Raw genomic sequence first — 20,401 nt, forward strand, 5'->3', positions numbered from 1 at the left:
AAGAATACTTTAAGAAAACTTATTCCGTTGCACTCTTCCGCCAAGATGTCCTGTTGCCAATGTAACAGCGTAAATCACCCGGAGTCATTATGTGCGGCAACAATAGTCGACGCGGTGATAGCGGCCAAGGCTGTGGCCAACAATGATCTAGCTACCTTGGTGATGAAAACCCAAGAATAACTCACTTTCGGAGAACGAGACCACAGACGCACACGCTAATTCAATGGTTCCGTGATCGAATGTTGAAATCCCGAACAAATGGATAGAGAAGGATAACAAAGAAAGATAAGAAAGGAAGATTCCACCAATCTCACATATACGGCGGCCTACGTGGGGTTTTGCCGGTTTCCCTAACGTCTCGGGCGAATGCCAGGCCACAAAGCCATCCCGGAAGAAAAGAGTTCCAGCATTGAAAGGTCTATCTATCGCTAAAAGCTAATTAACAACGTAATCCTCACTCAATTTTGCAAAATCTGCAATTAGCCCCTGAACCTGAGTACTTGCTTGTATTTGCATAAATCACGCTGACCTAAATATGTAAATATCTATGTACACGAGCAGCATAGGAAATAAACGCTATTTTGCATAGTTAAAATTTCTTTTCATTATAACGCAAAAATACTGAGTCAGATCTATCCTTGAATATTTCAAGTACCTTGTTTTTATTTTTCTTCACATTCAAGTGGCATCACTTCATTTTTCTAAGTTCTCTATCCTTTCCTCAAGATGATTTTTTTGTTTACCATCAGGTCTAAGCTCTCGGCCGAGAGTGAATTCTATTATGTCTCCTCGTACACACATATCCTGAACTGCATAAATTAACCGCTTTCTAAAAAACACCACAGTCAACGAAAAGCCATCAACATGAGCATTCTTGGTTTACTTTTAGTTAGGTAATTCTGCTTAACCATGAGATTGTGTGGGTTTATTATTTGCACCTGATACTGATTTAATCTGTGGAATACTCCTCGGAATTTATTTTCTTTCTTTCGCCATTTACCGAACATTCTAAAGCCATCAATACTGTCAAAAGCCATTAGTAAAAAAAAAATATAAACGAGGTGTGAGGCAAGGCTGTCCTCTATCGCCGCTGCTATTAAACGGGTACGCTTAGGAGATGGTAAGAGAAGCGTGGGATGAATTGGAAGCTGGAGTTGGAAGCTGGGAGGAATAATGTCCAAATCAGTGAGATTCGAGGATGATCAGTCGTTGATTAGCCAGTCAGAGACGCACTAGTGGATGCATTAAACGAGCGTTGTGAAGAGTACAGGATGAGGATTAATCGCAAGAAGACCAAGGTTATGCGGTTTTGTAAAGCATCGCGAGCAAGGAATGAATAAAGATAAAGGTGGGAGGGGAAAAACTAGAGTAGGTAGAGCAATTCAACTATTTAGGCAACACGCTAGACGAAAACGGATACAGTAGTAAGGACATCAGGAAGCGAATTGCATTAGCGAAGGAGGCGTTCGTGAACAGGAAGGAGCTTCTGAGAGGTTCGCTATGTAAAAATTTAAAGAAAAGGTTTGTGAAGAGTCTGATCTGGAGTGTAGCACTTTACGGTGCGGAAACGTGGACGCTGAGGAAGGAGGACGAGTAAAAACTGAAGGCATTCGAGATGTGGGTGTGGCGAAGAATGGAGAAGGTGAAGTGGACGAAGAGGAGGAAGAATGACGAAGTACTGGACTTGGTGGGTGATGAGAAGCAGCTTTTAGATGAGATACGGAGAAGGCAGAAGGTATGGATGGAGCGAGTGCTTAGCGGGGAGGGGATGTTGAAAATAGTGTTAGAGGGTAGAATGTTAGGTAAACGAGGGAGAGGAAGGAAAAGAATAGGATTTTTAGATAGAATGAAAGGGAGTAGGCTTTACTGTGACTAAAGAGGGAAGTGCTTGACGGAAAGGGAGGCTCCCAGAATTCTTCATAAGTACTCCATAAAAACTTACCTTATACGGTAGAAAACTTTAATAATAATAATAATAATGGCTTCTTCCCATCCTTTTCTATTATTATATCTCCGAGAAGTCGACCACCGCAACATCTCTAACATTTTTTCTCTCACCGAAACCAAATTTATCAATATTCTAAGATTCTTCTTCTCAGGGCTCAATACTTCTCAAAATTTCCGTCTAATTTTCTTCCAAAAAATACTGAAGAACAAGTACGCAGATGGAAAATTTTTCGGAAGTTGATAGTGTTTACCATGGGAATGGTTTCGTATCAGGGGTCTCTTTTGAAGGTGGGGTTAGTTTAAAACTTCCATTTCATGGGGGATGCGCTATAACTTAAAAAAAAACAGAACTAGGGAGCTAGGGACTTTTGTAGGATCCCATAATCAATCATAGGTGTAACTACGTAGGTTTCCGTGGTGTCGAGGTTCCAATGTCTCCATTCTTCCGGTGCTACCGCGTCGGTTGTGGGTTTAAGACAACAATTTCGCTGGCACTGCTGCCCGCGTCTTCGAGTCGAAGATGCGGTCCACGATTCTCGTCATCCTTATGAGAGAGCAGCAGCCACAGCTGGCGGGACTGAGCCCGTATTTAAGGAGGACGAGAATCGTGGACCGGCATCTTCGACTTGAAGACGCGGGCAGCAGTGCCAGCGAATCTGCTACCTTAAACCAACCCACGCAATAGCACCGGAATAATGGAGGCATTGGAATCACAGGTGTATTTTTAGCATATTGCCTTACTGGCATTAGTTTGGACATGAGTACCTCTCTAAATCAGAAAACTTATATTTTTTAAGAAAGAATAAACAGGCATTAATTCATGTTTGCCATTAATTTTCTTTCGTTGGAATTCGAGTAGCAGCTTCCCAAATCTCGACGACAGATATTCATTGAAATTTTCCGCAAAATCAAGTAGACTTTTTATCTATTAAGAGATCGACCCCATTTTCCCAATCTTCCGGTCATTAAGGCAACATATCAAGGACTGTAGGCAGTGATTTTTTCGGGTTTCCTTCCGCGTTTATCCATATTTCTGGACAATATTTCTCCAGCGTTCCAGTTGGCTTCCTCAGGTCACTTCGGTAGAATCGGAAGAATCACTGCCTACAGTGAAAATTTCCGCGGAAGCCTACTGGAGATACACTGCAACTTGGTTATCATGGCCTCGGCCGCAACGTCAACACGGATATAACGTCATCCGTTCCTACTAAACTTAAAAGTGTAAGCATTGATATAACCTCGGATATAGCGTCAATAGATTCCAAAACCTCGTATATGACGTCAACAATATCCGGCAAGCAGAAAATTACAGATTTCTTTCAGCAGTATGACTTCATTTAAACGTTCTTGTAAGTTTTGAACTTTTATCAACATACTTTAAAGAGCTTTTACTTAAACATACTGTATTCGTTGCATAAAAACACTTCATTTGGATGACATTTTACATAAAATTTTTGAATAACACAACACTATTACTCATAATTTTAGTTGTATTGACGCCAATAATCTCATTCAAATATCCATTTCAAGAAAAATAGTAACTTTTTTATTTCCCCTTTTTTAACTGATTAATTAGTTCAATGACCCTTTCATGGCGTCACTCTGATATAGCATCAATAATTGTATGGTCCATTAAATGATGTTATTTCCAAGTTATAATGTATATCATGGAGACGACCTTGCGATTGACGGCCATAGAAAGGCCAGGGTAAGGTCGCTCAATGAGAGAATAAAAATAGTAGCTGAAGAGAAAGTGGAGGTTTTCGGAAAGGAAGTTAGGTTCCCACGCCCAGCGGGATGAAGGGATAGATGATGGAGCCGTGTAGTCGGGAACGACGAACAAGAAGGGAGGGAAGAATGAGCGAACCATGAGATCCGATGGGAAATTAGCCAAACAGCAGGATCTGACAAGGCTGTGACACGTCGACAATAGCGAGGGCCGCCTCTACTAATTACTCGCGGCATGGGACGAACAAAGGGCAGCAAACCCTTTCGAATAAACCCACGCGCCTCCATGACTCCCCCCCCCCCCCACCACCACCACCATGAATAAGGGGAGATCGGAGGGGGAATAGCAACCCTTCCCACCTCCCTTCGATCCACATATAGTGCGAAATTCACAACCTTATCACATCCGCCTGCCAACGCCTCCACGTGCTTACTGGGACGCCTTTCGCTTTTGCATTCATATTACGATTGTTGCAGCGATTGTCGGAACTATCGTGCATTCACACGACGATTGTTAAAACCTGTGCTGCCCTCTAGTGCTGACATCTAAATTGAACGGGAAATTGACGGTTAGCAGAGCTGTTGAGGTATGCAGGGACAAGGCATTATTGTGTTCAACGTGTATTTACCGAATAATTTTTCTTCCACCCATATTCTTCTTTCCTTGGACAAATCCATGAAAAAATAGAGCTTCACGAGCTTTTCGTCTTTCTCTTGTCGCTTCCGTTTCCGGTCTCTCAGCGCCTAACCATCGTAAAGTGGCAACGTTCGGAACTATGTCAACTATTGTCAGGACATGCATTCACACGGCTAGTTCGGTCAACTATCGTTAGGACGATGGCTCGGACAATCGTAATGTGAACGAGGCATTCGACTTGAAAACGCCTATTCAGGAAGTATTCCATTCCCAGCAATAACAGTTTAAACATATAGTCGACGCATAAATTATAGACATTCGAATTTGGTATGAAATCAATGGCTTGCGAGTTCACTTTTTGCAATGGTTTCATAGAGTAAAAAGTAAACTTAGTTGTATTCCACACGGTGCATTAATAATATAACGCACAGTAATACAATGTAGCACTCCACAAGGTGGAATAAAACCTTTTATTACCTTGCAGAATACAACAAAGTTAACTTTTTAATCTATTCGAATTGGAATAACTAAATAAAAACCGAAAGGGACACAAAAACTAATCGTACCATAATTTTCCTATTAAATTCTGCGTAGAATTAGTTTAAATTTAAACTTCAAAAATCTTTTAATATATTTCCTTATAGTTAAAACGAAACTAGAACCGTACTGAGGGTCCCCACGCGAAGCACTAACTATGATAGCCCATTTTTGGTAAACAAATCGTTTACTAACAACCACATTACAGCATTTGAGCACATCTTCCAATGAAATCGACTGTGGATGAGGAAGTCTCCATGGGAACACAAAAACTGTCGTTTTTCCATGTTTTTACGAAAACCATCGTCAAAACCTAAAAAAAAAAAAAACAAATAAGTCGAACACAACGTTACCTTGCAATAGAAGTGAGGGCAAGAACGAGTGTAATTTGATTTTTAATTCATTCACATGAATGAATTTTCTATGAATTTGTTAGAATTCTCGAAATGCGACGTGGCCCATTGAAAGGGTCTGCCGCCGCCCTCTGCCGTGAATGTGGATTTCTAACACCACAATTCCTGAGTCTGGGGCGAGCTCTACCCTTATCTATCCTGACAAACCTGCGGGTTGAAATACTGAGTAAGCGAGTGAAGTCTATTAAGTATGCACCAGGGCAATAAAATTTCTAATGGCAAGGAAAACAAACCACGATAGAGAGGCAGACTGAGCTACTTAAGACTGAATTAAATTTTAAAAACATCGACGTTTTTCCCTGTCCAAAATAAATATCCACGTTAACTAACAACGATATAATTACAGAAGACTATTAAAAGGAAGCGTAGCTCTGGAGACGACTTGTTCATTAAGATTTCTACCGATAATATTGAAATAATTAACACGTTTACATGATGGAAGCGATGCATGCAGTAGCTCAGTATATACTGCTAAAGCAGTACAATAACCGTTACACAATACATAGGGTATCGAGGGATGCCGGAGAATTCTTTGCCATATGAGAGAATGTCTAGCTGGGCGTCTTTCACACAGCCAACACTTGATGAAAGCCTTACACCCATAAACAAAATACGACGTAAAAAATAACCTATATACATAATTACCTTACTCGGGTCTTATTCTGTTTCAGCTTTTGTAAAGCTTTAAGATTATGAATCGATTCCACCGTTAAGCAGCACTCTCAAAATGACTGCGCCCTTGGCAATGGCATCCACATTGTTTTATTGCGCCCCAAGGGACCGTTTTACCAAGCAATTCAAAAACCTTCCTTACATTTCCATCCATGGATACGCGAAAGTCACCGCCTACATTTTATAGAAAAGTATTCTCAAGGTACTGTTAAAGCGGGACCTTGAAGTACTGAAACCAACTGTACATGCGGAGCCTCTGAATAAAAAAGCAGGAAAACTCGTAACCGCATCCTCATTCTTCTGCCCCTTCCACCCTGGTCTTGTGATACCCTGAGGCTCACGGAAACAAACGCAGGGAAGAGAGGAAACGGGGGAGGGGGGTAACGGAGCAGGAGGGAGGGGGAAAAAGACGGGATTCTGTCAACAATCAAACAACAATGAAAACATAATTGTTGAGGGGAAGACGACGTCATCCGTTACCAGGGCAACGGCACGCAAGCAAGTCTTTGTCTTGCCATCTCCCCCTACCCCGGAGTCTCAACCTCCCCCTTCGCATAAGCAAATCCTCCCCATATCCCAAACCCCTTGCGAGATCCCTTCAAGGTACCCCACCACCCTAATACTCAATTTCAGAACCCTAAAAAAAAACCTCTCCCACTCCTCATTTGTGCATCCTTCCGCTTACCACCCCATCCGAACCTTTTGGAACAAAAAAAATCACGTCTTTTTTATCTCCCAACCCGTGACGCCTTTTCTTTAATTTGCCCAAAGGCGCGACCAAAACCCCTTCTCCTCCATCCTATTCCTGACCCCTATTCTCTCAACCTCGCGCACCCCTCTCCCAACAAATTTCCCCATTCCTTCCTCCTCAGAGAGAGGGAGAGAGAGAAGGGGTTGAAAAAATTCTTCGGAATGAGGAAAAAACATACGACAATCGAGGTGGGTTGAGACATGACAAGAGAGGACGGGGTTTTTGTTATATCCTTTTTTTTAATGAGCAACTCGGCCATAATTAAGCCGCCCGCGAAGCAGAAATTTCTGCTGCCACAGTTGTCTAGTCAAGACGATTGGCGAAGATTGGAGAATAAGGGCTTTAAAGGGAGAGTGGGTTTTCAGGGAAAGAAAGGTAACAAACAAATGAGTGGTTGCGAAGAGTAGGGGAGGCGGATACGGAATGCCGGCGTGACAGATTGGACGCGTCGAGGGTGGAGGGTCTTTACTTTGGGCCGGCTGAGGGAATAAGCAGAAAAGTCAAGTCCTCAGAGGAGAGCGGACGATTTCAGGAAGTGAAAACAAAAACGAGAAAGAGGGAAGCGACCAAAAATTTGGGTGGAATCAGCGCCCAGAGGAAAATTAATGCTAGGAATACACACTTTCAATAGCCGTTCTGAACTATAGGACGATTGTGGTCATGAATCGGTTTCCCGAAAAACTAGGATTAAATTACACAGTCGCGGCTTATATTGGATATACATCCTGATCAACAAATGGATCCCGTGAGATTCCACAGATTTTAAACAGCAGAAAAGAGCCGTGTATCTAGGAATACAAGTAGCACAATTTTTTTCAACACTATACTTTCAATTATCATTGTCGATTGTCAATAGCATTGGTACCAGTGCCGAATCCAGGGTAGGGACAAGGGGGGCCCAGTTGGATGGCATGTGGGGTAACCTCCCAGCAGTAGTGGCGGTCCGAAAACAATAACCTCTATATCTAGTACTTAGTAACCGGTACCAGGATTCCCACTCTAACTACATAATAAAATTCACTGTTTTTTCCAGGTTTTCACGGTCTAAATGTCATCAAATTCACGGTCTGTAGATAAGGCATTTTAGGCAGAAATATTGATCACGTAACAATCATCAGCCACACGTTAACTAAAAATGTAACAAACACAATATATCGCTTGAATGCAAACGCAGCAATGAAAGTGCTATCTCTAATTACTTCACCTATCGCTAGCAAAATTCAGGTCCGGCTAAAGGGTGTGAGTGGGAAAATGGAGAGAGCAGGGTGGCAGGGAAGTGAAGAAGTGCCAGATTTTTTGCCAGGGTTAATGTCTTCCAATCGCAGGCTTAAGGTCAATGTGATGTCATGGCACACGGACCAATTAATAGTTGCGCTTTTGAATACGCGTGTGCAGATAATTGCGTGGACAGTATCTGCACGTGACTCGGCCTTGAAACATGATCGAAACATGTATTTTTCTTTTAATCTGTCTATCGTAGTTCTACAATCAAGTTTGAGAGATTTCTAAGGTTTTACGACGAAATTCACGGCTATTCCAGGTTTTTTTTTCACGGCAGACAAAATTCACGGCTTATTCACGGTTTTAAGGTTTTCACGGCTGAGTGGGAACCCTGGGTACTAAGTCACCATAAGGCTCTCTAATGAAAGCAAAAACGACTTAAGTCAACAAAAAAAATTAGGGAAAAATAGGAAAAAAAATCTCTTGAATGAAGCGCTCATATAAATGAAACTCAAAGAGACAATGACGGAGGTAAAGAAGAACAGTAACCATCACCTTGGGTTGAAAGTTCCACTCTAAATCGATTGGTTTTGCACCAACCAAACTACGGATGTTGAGAAAGTTGCAGCCAAGAAAAGCTCTTCGGAATCTCAAATGTAAATGAACCAACACCAGAAACGAAATACCAGAAAAATAAACATTTGCGTGCCATTGAGGAAGTACAAAATTAAACCAGATAGGCGATCAATTGCAGAAATTCATGGCCAGAAAATGAAAGTTGTTTTCGATAGTATTTTTGGACGCAGGAGTGATGGCTGCAATAAAGAAACACTTACAAGGAAATTATATCATCGAACCGAAAGACAGAGATCACGCAGAACCGCAGTGATTTCATTCTTATCTTTTGGATTTCAATTAATCAAATTATTTCATCATTCACAGACTCTTAATACAAAGAAACCAAAATATAAATTTTCTGATAAATAGAGATTCCGTCATTCAACGATAGAATTCTCACATGGAACAAGGGTATATATACATTGGTATTTTAACTTCGAAAAAAAATACGATACGAAAGAGTGACACTTACAGCACCGTGACAAACGAGGTTCTTTCCTGAGGTAGATGTAATGAAAATTCATGGGATTTCCACCGCCTTACGTTTTCACATTCACTAATATCAAAAGAGAAAACAACTATCTTTTTTCAAAGACTCACCAGCTAGATGGGGGGTGGACCTTGAGAGGTAGCCCTGAACTGCACCTAGAAGAGCTGCCGGCGGCGGAACATGGTTGTATCCTCCATCCCTGGGAGTGTGGTGCCTGTAAAAAATCGTTAGAGAGGGGTTAAGTTAACACCATCAACAACAATAATAATAAATACTCCAGAAAATCATGCTGAAGCCTGAATCATACGATCATTTTTATTCGTCGCGAAAGTGATCACTATTCGATCACTTTTCCCGTCGCGAAAAGCGATCGCTCTAGTGATCATTTTTCTGAATCACACGGTCACTCCCGCCGTCGCTTTTCGCATCATTTCCCATATCACAGGTCGTTGTCATAGGACCCGCATCACGAAAATATATAGCGTGTTTGTTTCTCTATGTCGTTCCCACAATTGTCAAACGCTGCGCTGCAGTCACACCATACGGTCATGCGTTCTGATTGGCTGATATGGGGTTTTAGGGACGGTTTTAGCGACGGAAAAAGCGACCGGACGAGTGATGAAAAATAGCGATGGGAATCCACATCGTGACTGCGAAAAACAATTGCCGGCGACGATACTTTTGCGAGTGATCACTCTAGTGATCGCGATAGTGATCACTTTCGCGACGAAAAAAAATGATCGTGTGATTCAGGCTTTACTAATATTTTAAAGCCTTAATCACGCCGTCATTTTTTTAATCCCTTCCGAGGGATAGCTCTGGCGATCGCTTTAATGAAGGCGGAAAAAAACCGTTTCACGCAACTATTTTCCACGATAGCCCAAGGGATGGGAATCCCATCCCTTTTTCCAAAACTTGGCTCGTCCCTTTTTCCATCGCTGAAACCATCGCCGGCTCCGTCATTCAGCCAATCAGAACGGACGGCCGCTAACAGCGATTGTTACGCAACGCTTGGCTTTTAATTGAATGGCAGTTGTATATACGGAAAGTGACTGAATTAGCGATGGAGAAAGCGACGGTAGGAATGATCGTGTGGCACAGATAATAATGCGTCGAGCGATCACTATTTTGGTCCCTGAAAACCTATAGCTTGAGCGATCATTCTGAGGGATGCAATAAATGATCGTGTGATTCAGGTTTAAGAAAAATTCTAGGCCTCCACCTCTGTTTATATAATTTTCTGAGGATCCTTAAATTATAAACTTTAAGTTAAAATAAAAAGACGCCATGCGGGAGGTAAGGTTTTGACGATTAGACTAAATAAATATTTTAACCAAGCTATAAACCTTCAGTTGGAGTCAAGGCCGGATTCAGAGTATTTTCTGGGGAGGGCACATGGGCCTTTCCTTATAATTGAGATTAAAAACAACATACACAATTACTATGCGAAATATTCTCCTTATTTTAATGTGAAAGTTATTAATATTAAATTAAATGATTAAGGCTTCGTAATAAAGAAAACAAAACGACGCGACTGTAATGATAACGTATTAAAAATCTTGTCTATTTTTTTAAGCGTCTGGGGGGTCCCGTCCACCCCCTAAATCCGCCAATGGTTGGAGCTAAACGATAAGGTAAATGCAATACCTCAGACAACTTGTTACCTAGCATGAGTTTTTCAGGAGAGGTGCCATCAGAAGGTATCATATATGCATGTGCGTCACAGTGTCCTACTTGAATCGTGAAAGATGACGCAGTAACGTCGCAAATAGAAACACTAGGATAAAAGGACATTTACTAGTTGTATTCTTTACTAGCATTGGCATTTACTAGTTATTACTTCTCCGTTATCACCTTCAAAATCGAATTATTTGAACAGAACAAATCAAAAATATTATTCACGTATTTTGTTTAAAAAAACGTTTGCTTTCTGCGGATCGCCATATGAATGAATTTTTGGGAATCGGATGTTTAAATACCGAACCTATGCGTAAGAGGATGAGGAAATAACTCAACTTTGAAAGCAAAGATAATTTTTCTAGCTATTTTTGCCATTTTCCCAGACATTCTCCCCTGATTACCTAGTTTCATCTGAGTGGTGGATGATCTCAGCGCCTAAGGCGCGAAATATTGACTGTACCGGTGATTCAAAATGGGGAGACAAATTATCATCCAGGCACTGGGGCCACGTTCTGTACAGATTATAATTGACGAAATATTTTCGAGCCGGAAATTTTTCGGGTCTATTCCTGTATTCGGTCCTGATCCCTCTCCCACGGCTGAAATGACGTTAATCATTTAACAAAAGAGCACTAATAAAGAAAACGTGGTTTACAGCGTCTATATCTTACTATTATCGATAACAATTGACCTTTCAATAACTCGAGAGATGTCATCTTCAGGTTATGTACTCGTAAAAAAACACCGCCATCACTACATTCTGTACTCGACGATGATTCTCAGACGTCGAAACAATTATCACTCCAATAAAAGCGTAGACATCAACAAGTTGTATTCTTTGCTCATTACTTGCACGTTCCACCAAGTATAGACTTGAAATCTTTCTGTTTTAATAGCAATAATACGATGACACCTTTCGGGAGACCGATGAAATTGCGTGATATCAGGAGAAGGGATTAGGATAGAGGCTTTACCTTCAAGTAAACGTATTTTCTCACAGTCTCCCCACCGTACGTGTTTCCCACTCTTTCCTCAAACTTGTGAAATCCTCCCCTATCCCTTCCTCATAGGTATGAATGTCATTTTCTTATGTACTACAACGTCTTGTACCCGAGATTGGTTCTGTGAGCCGAAACGTGTATAAAGGCCTGTTTACACGATACATTAACACGTACGAGTTAATGTACATTTGCGTGAATTATTTTTGTGGACGGGAACGGAACATGTACGAATGCATGAACCAAATTAGAACAGGTTCTATTTTCTGTGCATGCATTCGCATAAGTTGGGTGTTTACACGGTGCATTTTGGCGTTCATTCTCGCGTTTATACATTTAGACATTAACCCGTACGTGTTAATGTACCGTGTAAACAGGTCTTAACGCATTAAACTGTAGGGGAAAAGTGCAACTACATTTCAATTCCGCCGGCCTCGGTGGCGGCGGAGTGAAGTCCTCGCCCCTCAAACAGGAGGTCGCGGGTTCGAGTCCCGGCTGGGTAAGTTACCCCTATCCAGGGCATGGTTGTTTGTGCACGTTGAATTGTTAACATGTTAATAACCCCGATGTAAAAGGCCATATAGAGCGGTTTTCGGTGGTATGGAAATAAATAAAATTAAAATAAATAAAACCCAATACAGCACGTGCAATGTCGAAAATCCGTCCCACGCGAATAATAATTGACGGAATATTTACGACAAATCCCTTTTTCGCGACGCCGCGTGCCACAAATTCCGCGCCCGCCTCCTCCCCACTCCCCCGCGGGCTGAAGTGCTGTTAACCCGGTCCACTCTCCACTCCAGCACCGCCCTTTTATGTGCACAACCTCCGAAAAGGTGCTCCTTTCACCGCTCTCCTCTCCTCCCGATCTCTTTCCGATGGTTTTTGAGTGCTTTCTTTAGTAGGGCTCCTACCCTTCCCACAGTTCCCTCTTCTTCCCCCACGACCCCATCCTCCTCCTCCTCTCCCTCGAGTGAGATAAGACTTCCTCCGTGAGTGGTTTAGAAAGGAAAGACATCGATCGCTTTTATAATCGCCCGGAGGGAGGAGATGGGCCGGAGGAAGGGACTGAGGACGAGTTGGCTCCCCGAGAAAGGGATGGTAAAAGGTGCTTTCGAGGGGGTGGGATGTAAGGGAGGATGAAGAGAGACCGAGGGAAACGCCAAGAGAGCGCCTCTGAAGAAATGAAATAGCGCGATGAAAGCCTTTACGAGGTAACCACCTGCCATACACCCAAAAAGGTAACTCTAAAGGCCTGTTTACAAGACACATTATCACGTACGAGCACGAATACTACATTAGGGGGTGCATTAATTGCCTGAGGTGATTTTGGCGATTTTTGGACCCCCCCCCCCCCTCTCGCCCCCTTAGTGAGATATCATGAGATTTGGATCGACCCATTCCCTCTAATCTCACAGGAGATTGTTCGAAATGCGTACTTCGGGTGTAAATACGTAAATCTATATTTCATTGCGTTGGATTTATTTTTTTTATATGTTTTATTATTTTTATTTAAGATTATTTAAGACTAGTCAGGGTTCCCATTCTACCTGAATAATGAAATTCACGGTTTAATCCAGGTTTTCATGGTTTTTTTCAGGTTTTCACGGTTTTTTTCAATTTTCACGGTCTCAATGTCATCAAATTCACGGTGCGTTAATAAGCCAACAATAAGACAATCACCGGTCGTATATTAACTAAAAATTAATGTATGCGACAGACACCGTGATTGTAAATGCAGCAATGAAAAGTGATATCTGTTATTACGTCACCTATCGTTTGCAAAGTTCAGGGCCGACTAAAGGCCCAAATCAACCGCGCTCTTGCCCGAATGCAGAATACCATGGCCTCCTTTAATATGCGAATGCCCTTAGGACCTTCTTCCGCAAGTCCTTTTTTAATTCTTACCAAAGGATTGTTTTTTGCGCACATGTTTATTACCGCACAGTAACCAAATTTCCCTTACCCAATCTTTCTGAAATCGCAGAAAATATTTTATTACAATTGTTTATAGAATGAAATAAATCAAAAAATCAATTTCATATAATTATAATGCACTCGGTTTGAAATATATAAGGACAAAATAAATACCTGCTGAAACACGTTATTTTCACTTTCACTTTGTTATTCACATTAACTTAAACAAAGTGAGCGCAGTCTATTGAGAGCTATTGCATTAAATTGAAAGCCTATTTGCCGTAGAAATGTTTCCTTAAGTAAAATTCCAATTGCAAACTCATATTTCAAAGCATATGGCACGTGCTCTCATTTCGTGTGGGAACCGAACTTCGAGTTACAAATCAGATAGTTACCATAAATGGTTCATTCTGGGTCTATTAGAAATGCAAGTTATTTCGTCCTTTTTCTAATACAAGTCCACCTCAAGCAATCACTGAAAATGAAATGCATACACAAAATAACTGACTTCCACCATTAAAATGGAAAATATCGGTCAATGTGTCGTCATATAGTACGGACCAATTACTACACTTCGAATATTCGTGTGTAGATAAATGCATAGACTAAGAATCTGCGCGTGCCTGGCCTTAAAACATGATTAACATATCGAATATGATCAGTCAATCGTAGTATTATTATCAAGATTGATATCTTTTAAAGGTCTCATGGCGAAATTTGCTGCTTTTTCCAGATTTTTTCACGGTAGACAAAATTCACGGCTTATTCAGGGTTTTAAGGTTTTCACAGTTGAGTGGGAACCCTGCTAGTAATAAATATTACAAAAATCGTAGTCTAGAATCGAATTTTTCAATGTTTCTTGAGGAATAAAAATTACGTGAGACTTGCCAGGACCTACCCCCATCTTTTTCACGTGAGATTAGGTGAGAATCGGCTTGACCCCCTTCCCCCTAAATGCCTCGCGTATTTAATGCATGCCCCCTTAAAGGATTCTCAAGTCCGCCAATAGAATTGTTGTCGCTCCGTGCGAATTAAAATCAAATTTTAAAATCGCCACTCGCGACGCAACCAGTTATCTACATCCACTTTTCACGAGGAAATACCAGAAGTATGTAATACTTTAACTGACCCGACAAATCATATAAACCACACGTGGGACACGATTGTCAACGAAAAAATGGCACTTCCACTACGGTCAATGGCAAAAGTCACACTGGACGAGATATAGCTGCCTACTGACACCGCCGAATAAAATGTGCACGAAACGGCAACAGATACAGTGAAACCTCTATACAACGAACCCCTATACAACGAAATTTTAAGAAAACCCCTCTATTTCGAAGTTAATGGCCCGGTCCCGGTTCCTTCCAATGGATAATGCACGCAAAAAAACCTCGCGTAACGAACCTCTCTAACTACGAAAACTCCCTACAACGAAGTCCACACTTGGGCCCAAAACAGGAAAAGTGCCCCTCTAGAACGAATTATTGAGAATAAACGCAGTATTTTACATATTATAATTTTTCCTTAGATATTTACGTAATAAGCAGGAAGTAGAACTACAGCGGAGGGTGCCGTTGACGTGTCTGCTAAGGCAATGAAGATAGTATCGACGGCAACATCGGAAAAGGCGCAAGCTCAAACGAGCCCTTGGATTCACATGCATATTTTCTAAACGCGTGAGAGTGTAACACGGCCCCGATAAGTCATACTATGTAGAACTGGCTCGCCACCATCTGCTTGTCTCGTATCAACTCACTCTGCGACCCCTGTTCCGAAAGTACGTATCAAATGTCTCTTCGGAGTTGTTGCGAGCGAAGTTGGGAGGGGAGTTGCCTTTTTCTCCCCTTCCCCCCCAGGTAGCTGGAGGGTGAGAGCGGGTCTGATGACTAATGGACCGAGAGGGGCGGGGGCGTAACAGTGGCAGCCGGCCAGCTGTAACCCAGTACAGAAAGGTAACCTGAGAAGATTTCTACGTAATGTGATCTTGCTGATCTTGCTCGGTGAAGGCCATAGTCAACTGAGATAACTACTGATTACTCATCCACTCCTCTATCACCCTTCTCAGCTAACGGGGAGCGAAGCATTGGCTTTATTTGTACCTACTTTTTCTTATGGTGGGAACCGTCGGAGTTGACAATGTATGTTTACTTTGGCGAAGTATTCAAAACTTCATTGGTTGGTGTTCACTGGATTTGGATTCCACGCCGATCGCCAAGAAATTTAATACTTGTGACACGGAGTGGGCGAATACGTTGCGGAAGACAGGTAAGACTGAAAGCATTTTATTTGATGATTCTCTACCAATTTTTCTATTACGTCATGAAATTATTTTGCCCTTTAAAATCACAGATGTTTTCAAGTATTGCATCTCGTAAAGTAATTCATCTGTTGCAATTGTATAATAATTAAAGGCAATTTATTTCACAATTTTGAATAAAATTATCAGTGATCCTTCAAGATATAGCATTTTAACTACGTTTTTGATAACAAAATATTGGTACTCAAAAACTGCAGCTCCACTTTCACGGCTAATTATTACGTTCTAGCGCTTTATCCTATTCCCTTCCGTAAATTCCCAACACCTTTGGCAATAAACCTCTTCCGTACCTTTACCCTACCCTTTCTCCTAGTGACATGGTATGACGAATGGCCTGAGGTGCCTTGCCTATCACATCATACCTTTCCTCTTCCCGTCCCCCCTTCCAACCCGCCACGTCCCTCCAGCGCACCCGTTCCCCACTTGACCAGTCACTAACTCCGACCAACCAAATTTTCATGCATGGTACATACCTGATGGCATCGCTCACCAATGTCAAGTAACGTAAAAGAATTTATCTTTTACGTTACTTGACATCTTTTACGTTTTGCTCAAAACCAAATATTTTTTATCTATCGAGGAATCACTGATGATATAAAAAATTTGGCTAGTCTTCAACTTATTTTATCTTCATCGCAATGGATTCAGTAGTAACAAAGATGCGACTCTTCAGACTCGAATATCTTTCCTGTGTGCGAGGATAATTGAAGTCTGGAACTCATTCCCTGTTCGATTTACTGATTATTAGGAGCTGAGAAAATATAGGAATAGTCTGTCCTAGTCTGCTTTAGTCATTACCTGTGGAAACGGCTGCACGAGTTGATTGTGACTGCAGGACTTGCTTCTACGGTACGAACTGGAAAATATTTTGAGATTATTCTTTCTTAATTTTTCTATAAATTGAGTATTTTTCTGTTATTTTTTTCCTTCCTTATCATTATAATTATTCCTTAACAGTAAAATGGCCAATACCACCAAAAAACGCCGACAACACTCCATTGAAACGAAGTTGCAAATTTTGGAATCGGTCGACACTGGAGAGAAAAAAACGGCAATTGCGGAGAGATTTAACATAACAGCATCCACACTTTCCACAATTATTGCCAACGGGCACAAGATGGGAAATGGTATTGAGAAATTTGGTCCGGAAAGGAAGAGGTCTCGGTCATGCAAAAATGACGAATTAGACAGGAAAGTATTTGAGTGGTTTACGGAAGTGAGAAGTGCCAATATCCCGCTATCTGGGTCCATCCTACAGGACCGGGCGAAAACAATAGCCCTAAAATTAGGGATATATGATTTCCACGCCTCTAATGGATGGCTCTCAAGATTTAAGCGTCGGTGGAATTTGACGACTCTCAGGGTATGTGGGGAGGAAGCAGCAGTCGACGTGGCCGTGGTGGAGGAGTGGAAGAAAAATTTGCCTTCCTTGGTGGCTGGGTATGATCCCAAAGACATTTTTAACGCCGATGAGTCTGGCTTCTTCTATAATCTCCTTTCGGACTCCACGTTAGCTACCCTAGGGAGAAATTTGCCATGGGGGCAAACGAAGTAAAGAAAGATTGACCGTTCTTTTCTGCACTAACATTGACGGGTCAGAAAAGTTGAAGCCTTTCGTGATTGGTAAATTTGCTAGTCCGAGGTGCTTCAAGCATGTTAAAAAATTACCATGCCGTTATGGGAATAACAAAAGTGCGTGGATGACGGCAATTTTATTTAGAGAGTGGCTCGCATCACTTGACGCAGTCATGGGGGGTAAAAATAGAAAAATTCTTCTTTTCCTTGACGGCTGCACCGCTCACAAACACATCAGATATGAAACTGAGAAACGTGAAAGTCGTACATTTTCCCCCTAATTGCACGAGCAAAGTGCAACCACTCGATCAGGGGATTATTTCCCTCGTGAAGAGGGCATATAGAAGGCAGCTGGTTGAATATCTTCTACCTAGAATAGGAAACACGGAAGACATCAAGTCACTGAAGTGGAACATCCTGCAAGCCATTCAGCGTCTCTGTGTTGCATGGGATGGAGTAGAGAAGAGCGTAATCACGAATTGCTTCAGGAGGGCAGGCTTTCCCGGAGAGATGGACGTCCAAGACGACCCACAGCCGGAGGAGAGGGAGGAGTGGGGCGAAGTCGCACAATTGTTAAACATTGAAGGGGTATCTTTCGAAGACTTTGCAAACATTGATGATGATCTCGCTGTTTTTGGCAAGAATGAGGATCCTGAAATAATCACAGAGACGCAGGATGTGAGCGATGAAGAAAGAGAAGAGTCCAGCAATTGCGTAGTGCGCCCCAGTTGGAAGGAAGTGGTGGACGCAGTAGATGTTTTGGAGCGAGTTTTTATTACTTCAGAAGATGGAATAGAAAATTTGAAAATTCTGCGGCAGGTTGAGCAAGCAGCCAATAAAGAAATGAGAAAAAGGATGAGGCAGACAACTTTGCAAAACTATTTTAAATAGAATAATTTTGGATTAAAAAACTTAAAAACAGATACCGTCTCTTATTTATTAAAAATATTATTTAAACCCATTTTTTTCGAAATTTGTTTAAACTTCCTGAAATGTACTCATTTGCAAAGAATATGGAATGTTTCGGCTGAGGTAAGTCTCAAGAGAGCTGTCTGTATATACAGCGAGGACAGTAGACGATGTTGTATTTATATTTGTGAGGAGGTAAGTGAAGGAGAGATAAATCGAAAGGCAGATTACTAATACATGAATTTTGTCCTCCTTCTGGGTGTGTGTCAAATAAGTTGGGTTACTTGAAGAGCGGCAGACCACAGGGTCACGCACTGTCGGAGACGCATGAGATTATGGTTAGGGGAAGGGGAATCACTGAGGAGAGGGATGGCTCCCCGAAGAAACGTGGAAGGGGAGGGGAGATAACAGCAGCATTGTAGAGAAACAGTCGCCTAAGTGCGTAGTTCTTCTTCCTTTCAGAGGGGAAATGTTATTGAATAATAGACATTTTGGTATGAAATGTTTGGGAGTGGTTAGTTGTAAATCCACTCCTTTCCTCCTCATTTCAGTGCGTGCGCGTGGGGTTAGACTTCTTGCTGTGTCCAACTGGAAACATCTCCACTCCAAATTGTTAGCATGAAATATTACCAGTGAAACTAGAGTTTTCAGATTATCGATCTTCGCCTGGTTTGGGCAGAAGTCCTTCAAGTGTCATAAAAGACGCGAAAAGGAGTGGGATCAGGTTCTTTCACGTGTTTTTATTCTCTGCTAACGTAACGTAACTGATTGCTAACGTAAGTCGTATTGAATTGGTTAGATAGTGCTTTAGTGACTAATTATCCCAGTTTAATAGTTATGGCCTGCAAATGGCACATACGAGAGATACGTTCGGTAAAGGACTGAAAAACCACAAACCTCACTTAAAATTGACTAACAATAAGTATGAAGAGGTGAACTGGATGAATTCCCAGCGATTCCAACTGTCCTTATACTAGGGGAATACTTTGTTGTTGTTTTTTGTCTATCAGTGGGTAAAGTAATTGCGTAAGCTTGGTTTCGCTGAGCGTATGACTGATGACGGTTCCGGGATTTCCTTCCTTACCTTCCCATTCTATCCTCTCCCGAGGGCGTCGGCGGGCTCCTTTGTCGCGACGACCCCCTCCTTTTCCCTACCTTTTTACCACCCCCTCCTTGGGTAACTCGGGCGTATAAGTCTCGGACTTGGTTCTCGGGCTAAAGTTGAAACCGTATGGAGATTTTTAGTCTCTCCTAAACACTGGATGAAAGGCGACAAAGCGTGGATTCAAATATTATCCTGGCTTACTCGAGGATAGCACTGCGTTTTGGCACCGAGGAATGGGTGTACCAGCGGAATACTGATCGTGTCCAGCTTCTATTAAGTCATACCTGAGAGGAGTATCGGTCATACTGAATGCATTATCATCTGAGATTGCCATTGTTACTTCGATTGCCGACTTCCACGATTTTACTCGTGGTAACTAACACGCCCCACCTAACTTCCATCGTCGTTTATAGATATTAGTACATACCGGTCACGAACATAGATATTTACCGGAATTTCAGTAGGATGCCAACAATGCACTTTATTTCGTAAGTCTTTGGGCAATATTGCTCTTTCAGGCAAATTTGCTGCACAAAACTGCCATTTGATATCGACTTCAATTATTACACTCAAAGAATAATGCCGACTAGATACTCAGGAAAATTATGGATCACTCTTTAAGACGTGATCCTTTGACATTAATTTAAAAAAAATTGTTTATCATCACTCTAGGGAAGGTTTTAATGGCGAATGAAGCAAGATTGATAAATTTACTCGACTTGCATCGTAAAGCATACGGAACACTTTGTGCCCCTGCGAAGACGCAACCCGCTCGTTAGCCCTATACAACGAAACCCTCTACAGCGAAGTCATGATTTTCCCGGTCCCCTCAAATTCGTTGTACGGAGGTTTTACTGTATAACACTTTAGAATTTTAGTAGTT

The 20,401-nt window shown here is 41.8% G+C and overlaps 1 protein-coding gene across 2 annotated transcripts in view; it reads right to left on the reverse strand.

Moving 5' to 3' along the window:
- Positions 1-20,401, reverse strand: part of LOC124167521 (5'-3' exoribonuclease 2 homolog) — a 320,190-nt gene that overhangs the window by 275,161 nt on the left and 24,628 nt on the right. For both annotated transcript variants that reach the window (XM_046545458.1, XM_046545457.1), the window contains exon 18: positions 9,125-9,228. In XM_046545458.1, coding sequence (XP_046401414.1) covers positions 9,125-9,228 — 104 coding nt within the window. The remainder of the gene's footprint in view (positions 1-9,124; positions 9,229-20,401) is intronic.

Source organism: Ischnura elegans, chromosome 11 (assembly GCF_921293095.1).
Source record: "Ischnura elegans chromosome 11, ioIscEleg1.1, whole genome shotgun sequence".
Classification (NCBI taxonomy): domain Eukaryota; kingdom Metazoa; phylum Arthropoda; class Insecta; order Odonata; family Coenagrionidae; genus Ischnura; species Ischnura elegans.